Here is a 12273-nt window from a genome sequence, read left to right on the forward strand (position 1 = left end):
GATAAGAGAGTCACCGATTGAGCCCGCAACCCTGGCATGTGCCCTGACCCAGAATCAAACCCTGATCTCCTGGATGCTAGGTCGATGCTCAACCACTGAGCCCCAGCAGCTGGGCTGAATGTTGCTTTGATGGGACAGTCCTAGGCCACATAAAATTAAAAGTGCGTTTAACCAAATATTTGCTGTATTCAGAAGATAAACAGGCCAAGCAAGGCAGGTGAACAGGGATATATAATTAAGCTGTAACTCTGTGTACTTCCTATAGTAGAAGGACTAATTAAAACATTTTCTCATTATCATTAAGGACATTAATGAATTATTTTCAGACTTGGTTATATAGTGCCATATATCTTGATCTAATCTGAAATACAAATCTACAAAATTCACATTTTATATAAAATAGTTCAAAGTGTGTAAGGGGTAGTAAGGAGACACAAAAGCAAATGTTATAAAAGCTGCGACTTTAATATACTAAGTAGCATGGAACAATATTAGTATTTTATTCATGAAGACTACTTAAATAATATTTACAACTTTATGGGAACATATATGTACATTTACACATCAATATATTTTTGCAAAGAAAAGTCACATGTATGATTAAAATAATGTAAGACCAAATACATCCTAGACCATAATTTTATCACTTCTGAATTCTCCTTATTTTCAAAAAACAGTAAGGATAATTTAACTCACTATTGTTTTCTAAAATATTCTAATCAGCCTGTTGCAGAATAGCAAAAATGAGCTACCACCACATTGACTTAGGGATTTTAAAAGTTAGCAAATATTTTAGAAACTTAAAACATAACCTTTCCTGTTAAAAATTTTATTTGCCTATAATACAAAAAAGTGGAAGAATTTCACTTTCTGTTTGTTGAAGCTATTTTGGTAAACCTTGTGTAAGATGGTCTTCTTTAAAAATTTGAAGTAAGTTTCCGCAAGGGCGCTGGCAACAAACCCTTTAAAAGCAGCCGTCCATTTACTGTCTCTTGATTCTGAAGTGACTTATCTTAGATTTCCTTTTGAAATGCTTCTTCCAAACTTTCTGACCATGTTTGGCTTTACTTTATGGATGTTTCTTTTATATTCTAGGGAAGAAATAAGAAAATTTATACATATGATAAAAGCATCATTCAAAGAGAAAATTCACCATTCATTCCACTTTTAGAAATCCTTTCTTCACACTGGAAACAAGTTGTAGTGCATGTGGGAATGCACACACACACAGGCTAACCTTTGTCCTTCTTGAACTAATGAAAGACTAGTTCTACAAGTGTGTTCCTTTCCTTTTTTGCATTAGGAATTTGATTCTCATTGTTCGGATTGCTTTCCTAGGGCTTTTACACTTCCACATTTTTCCAGTTTAGAAGTATCATCTGAATGCAGTACTTCCTGACGTGCTAATCCCGATCCCATAGCCCTTTCCCCGCCAACTCTCAAATGTGTTCTGTCTCTGCCCAGCCTTCTGGTTCCTCATCAGCCTCCTCAAAGATTCTCTGCTCAACAGAAGGTCACAATAGGGCACCACTGACTTTTTTAGGGACAAGTCTAATTTCTTACCCATTTTCTTGGTCACATTAAGTTTTAATTTTAGGGGCACAAACTCTCTTGACACTCTCTCTTATTTCTCTAACTGCTCAGTAAACAGCAGTTACCTGCTTTCCCACTTATGCTCCTTTGTTTTTTTATTTGTACACTCTTAGTTAGAGAACTCAGTTGAATACATTCTAAGGAAGCCAGTCCCAGTTCTCTTACTTTTCCAGTAATTCCTGATGTGTAGTCAGGTTTCACTTGGATATCTTAATGTACCCCAAACTATTACCTTCCCTAAATTAACCTCTTTCTTTCTCAGTGCACCATTACCTTTAACAACACAATCTTTTAACCCAGCTTTAGCTCTCCTTTCTTCTTTGGCAAGCACTGTAGTTTAGTATCATCTACTTTTTTCTCTAGAGTTTTTTTTTTTAAATTCATGTCTTTTTACACATGGGATATTTGATGCATTTTATACTATTAGAAAATAAGCACATTAGAAAACCCAAATCTCTATTCTTTGACAATTACCATAAACGTATTATTTTGTTAAAGAATTATGACCTCCTGGAGAGGTGTTTCAGGAGACCCGTGGGGCAGTCCCCAACTGCACGTACACATTGTTAAGCATTATTAAATGAGGTAGGACAAACCTAATAATCATAGTAAGTTTTACTTTTCAGGACTTCATGGAGTTTTAAATTGGCATAAAAGGTACTCCCATTGAACTTAACATGAACAACTGCCACTGGCTACCACAAGAAGTAAGGATTTATCAATACAGTTTGGGAAAGCTACCGAGAAATTTTATATTACTGTGATGAAAGAGCACTGACAGAAAAAAGTAACAATGGTTTTCATGTTTTCTTAGAAACACTTGTTATCTCATGAAACCCTTTTAAATTCCATGTGCTAGGATGTTAAATTCCTTTAGAGAGGAAACCAAACTGGGCCTTAATGATTATTGTGCTCATCGCAGAACCTAGCACATAGTGTGTAGTAAATAAATACTCCTGAATGAAGTCTTAGGAAGTATAGCGCCAGAGAAACGGAAGTCTGGATAAAAGGACTAGAAACTGACGGGCACTCTCTACCTCTAGTTTTACCGAAGACGTGGTTTTGTTGACATGGACTCCCATCGCCCCTGGTATGTTATTGAGAGGATGTATTCATCCCCATCAGCATCTCTTTCAACTTGCTGATGAGAGTCACAATATGACTGTAACTAGGTACACACTGGAGCATGGCTGTAATTGCACAAATGAGTCAGAGGCCAGGTTATTAACAATAATAGGCTAATGGAAAAATTTCAAGTAGATACAGTTTATCTCTAAAATATATTTAATCACTAACCAATTAAACAATACATTTGGCTAATTTTTTCACTGATTAGTTAAATTGTTTACCAATTCTTCTGCCATGTAAAGCAGTGTAGATAACACAAGTGCTGAATATAGTGTCAGGGACCCAGTTCTGAGCTCTGCTCCACCATGGAGTACCTGTGTGGCCTTAGGGGAGTGTCTTCTATTTTGTGTCTTAAGTTTTCTTATCTGTAACATGGATAATCACACTTACCATGTAATAACAGTGATGGGTAGATAAAAGGAGATTCTTACGAATACACTATAAAAATGTAAAGTACTATACATGTGTTAGGCAATTATGTTATTAAATATGAAAGTAAGAGCTCAGACATACCCACTGCTGGTCTGTTTTCTTGTAAGTGCTTATCGCTTGGATTATCTTGTCGAACACGTTTGGCAAACCCAGAATTTTCCTCCGCAGTTAACAAAGTACTTGATGCAGAACTTGAGAGAAAATTTTTCATTTTAGTGAAGCATGTTTTATATTTCTAAGTTTTAATACATATTCTACATGCAATAAAGACTAAAGAAAAAGTGAAATACTAAATTATTAAGTTGCAAATCCCTTTGAAGTAACTGAAGGTACTAAATACATTTTTGCCCCATAGGGAAATTTAGTTCTGTGTGATTTTAATAATATTTACTCGAATCAGAGATTTTGATTGTAGGTGCATGCAACAATTATGTGAACAGAACACTTCCAGGGTGCAAAGCTGAAATACAAGGAAGCACTGTTATCCAAAGTGTAGTGGGAAGGAGCACACTGCAAGAGGTGGAAAACCAGGCTCACATTACAAATCTGGAGTAAGAACCCTAACCTGGGGAATATAAATAAGCAAGATTGTTTGGAAACCTTGTTTTTAAATCAAAACACTGTAATAGACTGAGTCTCTCTGATTATTGCAATTATAGAAACTGAAATGGAAAGAATGAGCTACTTTCATTTGTTTAATCTTCAAAAATTTATATCTCACATTATTAATGGGTTACATTTCTAACTCGATTTGAATCGACATATTAAACACTTACTATGGCCTCATGTTACAGGACATACAAACAAGTAAGGCACAAACAACTCCTGTCCTGAAAACTTCTGCATATATGGTGGGGAGGGGAAAAAAATTAGATACATAAAATAATACAAGATAGGGTAAAAAACAGTGCCACAGGATTTCAAGCTCTAAGGAGTTATAGATTCCTGAGTTTAGAAGAAGAAAGAAACACCAAGTGTTTTGTGGAAGAGATGAGTTTGATCTGGGTGGGAAAAGAGCAGCCCACATCTTAGAAGCTGCGAGGAGGATCCAGTTTCAAAAAGGTAGCGTTGGTTGGGGGTCCAGCAGGGAACAAACCTAACCTCTCCACACTAATTCAAATAGGCGAATTTTACGGAATTTCTGCCTAATAAAGACATACAGTATTTTAAAAACTGATACTAATTTGATAGTCAGTTAGATTAACAATTGGAGGCTTCCCTTTTATGGCAACAACTTGCTCTTTGGTCAGTCCTAACCATGTGGTGAACTGATGAGGGAATATGTTTATGGAATGGGGAGAAGACAGGTTAGTTGTATGCTCATTTAAAGTAGTCAGAATTGGCAATTTAATATGACAGCAAAAAACATAAAATAGGCACGAGCACACTGTGACTCTGTTAGGAACACTGTAATTGTCTCTTACAGGCCAAGTGAGGTACAGTGGTTGGCCTGTAAGAGACGACCCTGTTCAGGAATGCAAGTGACACCCCCCAAAATGGTTACAAAGAAGTACTAGTGTTACGAAAGTAAGCAAATTCAGTTGCAGAAATACTCTATTCTTAAATGGTGTTAAAAAAACTAGGTTAATATAATTTTGTAAAAATGTTAAACACACTTTTCTGATATGTGTATCAGTTGTCTAAGGCAAAAATTCTTTTTTTGGTGATTTTGTGATTTGATTTCTTCAAGTATAAAAGTCAATGTCATTGGTTAATTTCGATAAGTTGTTTTTCCTTAAAATTGTCTTTATTATTTTATGGTATGATTCTTTACTTTGGTTAGTTTTAGGACTTTTGTTTTTACTGACAGATTTTTACTTAAAAAGTTAAGGTTTTGAATAAATGTATTTGAATAAAACTCAGATTTCTAGGAATGAAATCAAAGTCAAATAAAGTAAGTTGTATATTTATGTATAAGTAAAATACACTACAAGATTTTAAAGATTTAGATAAAATAGTCCACTCATGAAATGTTTAACATTTATGTTATACTTTTGTTAGATCATAAAAAGGAAAAAAAACACAAAAAACTAAAATTGGTATGATTCCAAATTCAAATTATGTTAAAGGCTATATTGAGAAGAAAGCTGAAGACTCTTCTAGTTGTGCACCTAATTTATTTCCACAACTATTAAAGAACGTTAAGGCTCTCGGCCAGTGTGGCTCAGCTGCTTAGAGTGTCATCCCTACATGGGAAGGTGGCAGGTCTCATTCCCAGTCAGGGTGCAGACCTAGGTTGTGGGTTTGATCCCCAATCCCCACTACGGCTCGTGTGGGAGGCAACCGATCCATGTCTTTCTCTCTCCTCCTTCCCCTCTCTCTAAAAAACAATCACATGTCCTCAGGGAAGGATGAAAAATTAAAAAAAAAAGGATCTAACTTTTTGTTCCCTCACGTAGGAAGAATGCTACTGCGTAACTGACACAGTGCATCTCACATTCTTTCAGTTGAGATAATTTCTAGTTGAAATCATTAGACATCTTTCAAAATAAACCAAATATGCATGGCAAGGTGTAAGACCATTTCTGGATGCTAAGAAAGTATGTGAAACAAAAAAACAACCACCAACCAATCAAATAAACACAAATAAACAAAACCCCACAACTCTAATATAACTTATAAGTAAAATTTTACATGTATATATATATATTGTATTTATCTTTGGGAGACTGATTTAATTAAAACAGTCTGCTACCATGGTATTAAATAAATTGAAATGATTAAACATCTAATATTCTCAATTTAACTGGTAACTAAAAACTCCATGTCAGTAGATTTTTTTTGAATATCTAGTGCTTTTGGACTGTAACATTTTACTTTTTTTAGAGGGAAAAAGTTATACAAAAATAAAATAACTCCATACACGAAGCCTCTCCTTCTTCACTTTTAAAACCATATTAGAATATAAACACACCTAAACATGTACGTAAAGCTGCTAAGTGGAAAATACCAGAGTTTATTACTTTCAAGCCCATGTAGATTTAATTGGGAAAAAGGAAGATTAAAAAAAGTAATTATGTACATTTCTAACATTAATCTCTTTTAACCATAGTTAATGGCAGGATCTAATTATTGGTACCAGAGGGAATGTAATAGAGCAATTAATAAGCTATGAGAAATCTTACTTTCTTTATGTGTCCTTTAATATTATTTTACAATATTAGGTGCTCATGTGGAAGCCTGGTAACCCACCTAAAACCACTCCAAGTACACATTTATATACCTGGCCATTTGATTTTGATAATGACTACGTTTACAGCTTAAAATTAATCTTAGCTATAAACTTTTGCCATATCTCAGTCCACATAACAGAGAATGAGACCAGTGAAGAACCAGAAGTCACCAACATTAATTAACTGAAATAACAAAATCAACACAATGAAAGTTAGTATGAGATGGATGACGCAGATGATGGTGACTGATTCCCATACATGAGCCAGACAAATTGCACAATTAGAATTTGTGCCACAGCAAAATACAAAACTTTAAATGTCTTGGATAGTCAGAGACATTCAGAAAAAAACCAATCCATGAATTTTTAATGTACACATTCCAAAGCTGTGCTGTACTTTGGTTGGAGGAGAAAGGGCAGATCCTAAATGTACCCATGAGATGATACTTTATGGGGGACAGATCAACAGGATATTTGTAAATGTATTTATACTAGCCCCTTCAATCCTGTCTGCCTTGGTGGTTCTTCAGTGCCTTTAAGCAGCTGCTAGTTATATTTTATCAACTTTCATAATTTTTTTTTGATGGGTAGCTTGGTCTGATACAAGTTACAGTGTCATAGCCAGAAACAGAAGTTTCTTTACTCATTACATTTTAGTCATATATTAAAATCCATTAAAATTATATACTTTTAGGAGTGAAGAAATTCAGTAATGTCTAAATGGAAAAATACCAAATGAATAAAAATTGTCACCAAAAGAAAAGTTAAAATTAAATGACATTTTTGAAGGCCAGAAGACTTTTTAAATTTATTTTTAATAATCTGAAACATGGAATACTTTATGCAAATGTCAAGTGAAATACTTGGGCTTTATCAAGCTCTCCCTTTGATAATATAAACCCAGTGTTGCATTCAGAGCAATTTATTATACGTATTTTTAAATATGGACAGTTTAATTATAAGAAATAAAAAAGAACTGCAGGAAACAAAGTACAAAGATGAGCTTATATAAGTATGAAGACTAAGCTGGTCCATGTTTAATCGTACCTTGTGAATTTCCGTTTCCTTTTGGCAGCAGCGGTCATCGCCATGTAGGATGGCACCATGCTTCGTACAGGCAGAGGATGTTCAGCTGCGAATGAGGAAGGGGCAAGCCTGTTTATCAAATAATAAAAAACAAAGCGCAATTTTGATTTGTGCTAGGAAGTGGAGCTATATACACTCACATAATTAGAATATCATTACCTATTAATATATAAAGAAAAACATCATACAATTAAACTTCCCTTGCTTACCCTGGGATTTTCTTTTCTCATTTTTACACCACAGACAGAGTGGCTATGAAGAGATTTCTGCATTCCGAACAGCATAGGAAGGTGAAGGTATCATCCTTCCCATATTTTGATTGGTTGTGATAATACAGATGAAATGAGAAGGATATGTCTGCTTGGATGACATGTAGTCAACCATACCTTAAATGTAAGACTATTCCAGAATAAGTTGAGGTTTGCTAAACATCAACAGAAACTGTGACACTTCCTTCATTGAAGATATTAATGAATAATCTTCAACATGGTAACCTTCCACTGATGGCTTGTAGCATCTGACATCAGTATAAAGAACAAACTAAATATATCTTAAGGCCTGTTCTAGTCTAATAAGGGTCAATCAACTTAAGATATCAAATTAAAGACTTTAAAACTGATCTACGAAATACATTTCAAATATAGCTAAAGAAAAAAAAGAAAGCTAATAGTTTAAAGGCTACAAAAAAAAAGAACAAAAGTTGACAAGTACTCTTTTTCTGTACCTTTGTACAATGTTATTGTTTGATACTGATTGCTGCTCCGGTAATTTATAGTTCAATCTCCTGGTGTCTTCACACATAGTATATGTAGAGTTCAAATCCTCCTGTCTATACTCTTTCCTCCTGCTGACAGGGAGATCACCTTCACATGACATTTTCAGAGAATTATCACTGTTTATATTTGAGCCGATGGCCTGAAAACTCGTAATACAAGACGCTGGTTTTAATAAGGTCACTGTAGGTAGATTCTGCAAAGTTTTTCTACAGTCTTCTGGGGTATACACAATAGGCTGAAGTTCTTTGCTGAAAGAATCATTGAGCTGTACACTTTCAGTAAGTGCAGACTTTTGGGTCTGTAATGTTTTCAAGGGAGAAGACATTAGTTTTCTTCGAGTTCTTTTTTGTGAAGGAACATTAAGCAGATTAGATTCACTTGAAGATGTGCCTGTTCGGACAAAATTAAAAAGGTCAATAATGTTGCCTAAATATTTTCTTTAAATTTATTGGGATGACATTGGTTAATAAGATTATGTAAGTTTCAAGTGCACATTTCTATGATACATGATCTGTATATTGCATTGTGTAAATAGTTTTCCAATAATCCTATCAGCTAAAAAACAAAACAAAACACTGAGCTCTGGCTGGGTGGCTCTGATGGTTGAGTGTTGTCCTGTCCACCAAAAGGTTTTGGCCTTGATTCCTGGTCAGGGTGAGTATGGGAGACAACCAATTGATCCCCCCCACCACTTTCTCTAAAAATCAATGGAAAAAATATTCTCAGGTGAGGATTAACAACAAACAAAAACAAAGAAACAAAAAACACCAATAATAAAGTACATTTTCTGTCAAATGATAAAAATGTAAAATAACTAAGTTGGAAGGAAAAAAACCATTTATTGCTAATAACTCTATAAAGAGATTCTATTACAGAAAATAAATAATAAATGGCTAACATTAATTTATAAATATAGCTCTCTTGAGATATTGAGTAATCATGAAAACAGATTTCTAACTAATTTCAATAAAATTCACAAGGAATTGTCAGCTGTCATGTTTGACTTAGGTTTACGATAACAAAAGTTTTCAACATTTGTAGGCACAGAGATCGGTAACTGTTCTGTAAAATATCATGCTTATTACTAATGGAGTGCACGTCTATTCCAAAGTAAGAAGAATGGCAATAACCAATAAAATCCAAGGGGAATAAAAGGACTGCATCTGTCACTTGGCCTTGTAGTAGTTAATTATGCAGTCTGTTGGGTTGTTTCCTGTATCATACGTAATTCATAGGCTTACAAAAATTAGATTAATACCAAAGATAAATAAACCTAATTTGAAGAGTTCAGGGTACTCTTACTTGACCCTTATCTCTCTGTAAAAGCAAGGCCCCCAATGTCAGAAAATCACTGTTAAATAAACTTTTCTTAGCCCCTAATCCTACAACTTCTGTAGCTTTTCAAAGCGATTTCCCTTCTACCTCTCTAGCATCTGCTACCTTCTGCTTCCTCTATCCAGTAAATGTATACATTTCCCCGGGGATCTGTACCTGACCCTCTAGCTTTCTCATCCTACACTCTCTTATTTCTAATTATCCTCTTGCCACTACATTCTCAGTCACCTGAGTCTCAAATAACAAGCGATTTATTTATTTATTTTTACCTTTTCCTTGCATTTTCCAACTTCCACCAATCCTGCCTCTCTTACACTTACACAGTTAAAACATAATTCTGATCATGTCATTCTTCTAATTCAACACTTACAGTAATCTTTAAACAGAAACATAATATCCAGAGATTTTTAGAATTCTTCTTTGTTGGTCCAAAATTAAAAAGCAAATAGTTTTGTGTGAACTTAAGTGTGAATTCCCACCATACTAGAAATGCTTTAATATTTAAGTACATAAACACTCTCAAGCACCGTTTTTTTAATGTACAAAGTAATGACTTGGTTACATACATAATAACAAAATTGATCAGATGTAGTGTGCTTATATTTCTTAATTAACTATTTTTTCTGCTCTGCCTATTTCATTCTGGTGAACTTCATGGTGCCACATGAAGTCACTTTGTAGTGTGTTGTCCAGGGAAGAAACTATAATGTCTATTTCTTCCCATATTTTTAAATCATGCAGTAAAATTCCCAACTGCTGTTATATTTGCTTTATTGTATAATATTAACACTGAAAGCTGAATAAAATAAGTGTATATATTTCAATAAAGCAAATTCAAACTTTCAACCAAGTTAGAAAATATAACAATCACCAACAGTACACGCATTATTCTTAAGTTAGTTGACAATAGGCTCTGCTATGGCTAGGTTGACAATTACCCTCTAGGAAATACAATTTAAAAACAGGAAGAAAAATATGATCCCTGTTCTACTAAGAAATTTTACTTTTCTGAGAACTAGATAAATGAGATCCAGATCTTAAAATAATTTTCCACTCCCTTTAACATGACATTTGTCAAATTTTCCATTACCAGATATTTTTATACTAATGCTGCAGTATAAAGACAGTTACTTTTCTCCACTGTGCTGCTACCACCAATTTGGTGGCTATTAATAGCTGGAAGATTAACTTCTTTTCCCATGAGAGGCAGCAGGGGTATATAGAGGATAGAAAACTATATCGAGGATAGAGAACTGAATTGGGAGTCAGGAGACTTGGATTCTATTTCTGTCTTCACCAACAACTCACTGAGTGACCTTGGGCAACTCACTTAAGCAGTGTGGGCATTAATACCCCCCTAAAAAAAGGAGATACTATCTTTTTATGTATAGGGAATTTTCTAGGATTAGTTAATATCTATAAAATACTTAGGGTTCAAAGAAAGGCTCTAGAAATATAAATATGCTTCAACTGTTAGCATTACCGCTTCACAGGGAAAGTTGTAACTGACTTTCCAGTATCCCATCAATACTTAACTCACAGTTACAGCTAAAAGAACAGATTTAAAACAATGTCTCATTTCCAGTTCATTAAATACCCAGTTTATCAAGGCTGATGATATACTATAATATAAACCAAAGATACTGTTAAAGGAAGCACATGTAGTGTTATTTAACTTAAAACACAATGAAACATGAAATCTCAAGGGATAAGGATCTTCCAAAGTCACTATTTTCTTTCATGTGTCTAGAGAGGGGTAATCTCTGGAGTGGTAATGGGCAAATTTCCATGGTAGTAGACCACCCTTCCCCTACTGCTTGTAAAGAGCATGAAATGGGGGGGTCTGCCATGGGACACTGGAGAATTATCCACTGCTCTGTGGGATAATGTAACATACACCCAACAACTGTCTTGTTACTCAGTTGTTACACTGAGTAACAACCGTCAGGAGAGCAAAAGGAATGGTGCAGTGATATATCCTTAGCTATAGTTCTGTTTTCCTGGATGGATATGGTAACTTGGAGAAACATGGAGATGGAGTAGTGAACGTGGGTTCACATACCACTGCTTACTGGGCCTGGAAGAAAAACTGTTAGACATATAGCATATATAAAACACAAATCCAGATGGTTCCTTTCTTATCTTCTCAATTATTTAGTACAGATAAAATAACAAGAAGAGAACAGAAAATAGCTGGTCAGTTCAGGACTATTTAGGCTGACTAGCTGCTAAGAAAGAATTAGGAGATAACCAGAGCAAAAACAAGGTTTAAAGATGTAAATAAAAACTGAATAAGTAAATCCACTGGGACTATAAAGGAATAAATGACCCCACTTACCCATGAAAATGAAAAGAACACAATAAACTGATATTTCACTTTGAATATGATTTATGAACTATAAAAATATAATAAGTAAGTGTTCTCTGGCTAGCTAGGTAATGGGGTACTTGAAGCTGGCACGACAAACTGGGGAGGGTCAGGCACTATATATTTTACTGTATATTTCATAGGCTATAAGAACCATTGACTATGCTAGCTCCGTGTGTATAAAAGAGATCTGCTGTACTTTTCCATTAGAGGACATACAGTAACTTTCCAGAAGAGCAGGTGTGGGGCAGTTGTAGTTTCCCTCGATTCAGCCTGGGAAAATACTATCTAACAAGATTCTGTAATTCTTGAGTCTACAGAGTGGAAACAATAACGAAGGAACCTAAGGCTGATTATAATTCCTTTAAAACAGCTCCATAAAT

General features: G+C 34.7%; 1 protein-coding gene across 4 annotated transcripts in view; it reads right to left on the minus strand.

Moving 5' to 3' along the window:
* Positions 1–446: 446 nt before the first annotated feature.
* The window catches only part of KIF18A (kinesin family member 18A), a 70486-nt gene continuing 58659 nt past the window's right edge, over positions 447–12273 (minus strand). For 3 of the 4 annotated variants that reach the window (XM_016206159.2, XM_016206161.2, XM_087821795.1), the window contains 4 exons: positions 8136–8577; positions 7373–7480; positions 3235–3344; positions 447–1091 (listed from right to left, as the gene is read on the minus strand). In XM_016206159.2, coding sequence (XP_016061645.2) covers positions 1009–1091; positions 3235–3344; positions 7373–7480; positions 8136–8577 — 743 coding nt within the window. In that variant the 3' untranslated portion in view covers positions 447–1008. Of the gene's footprint in view, positions 1092–3234; positions 3345–7372; positions 7481–8135; positions 8578–12273 lie in introns of those variants that run through there. The other variant, XM_016206162.2, reaches the window with a different exon arrangement.

This window comes from Miniopterus natalensis, chromosome 11 (assembly GCF_054644295.1).
Source record: "Miniopterus natalensis isolate mMinNat1 chromosome 11, mMinNat1.hap1, whole genome shotgun sequence".
Lineage (NCBI taxonomy): Eukaryota > Metazoa > Chordata > Mammalia > Chiroptera > Miniopteridae > Miniopterus > Miniopterus natalensis.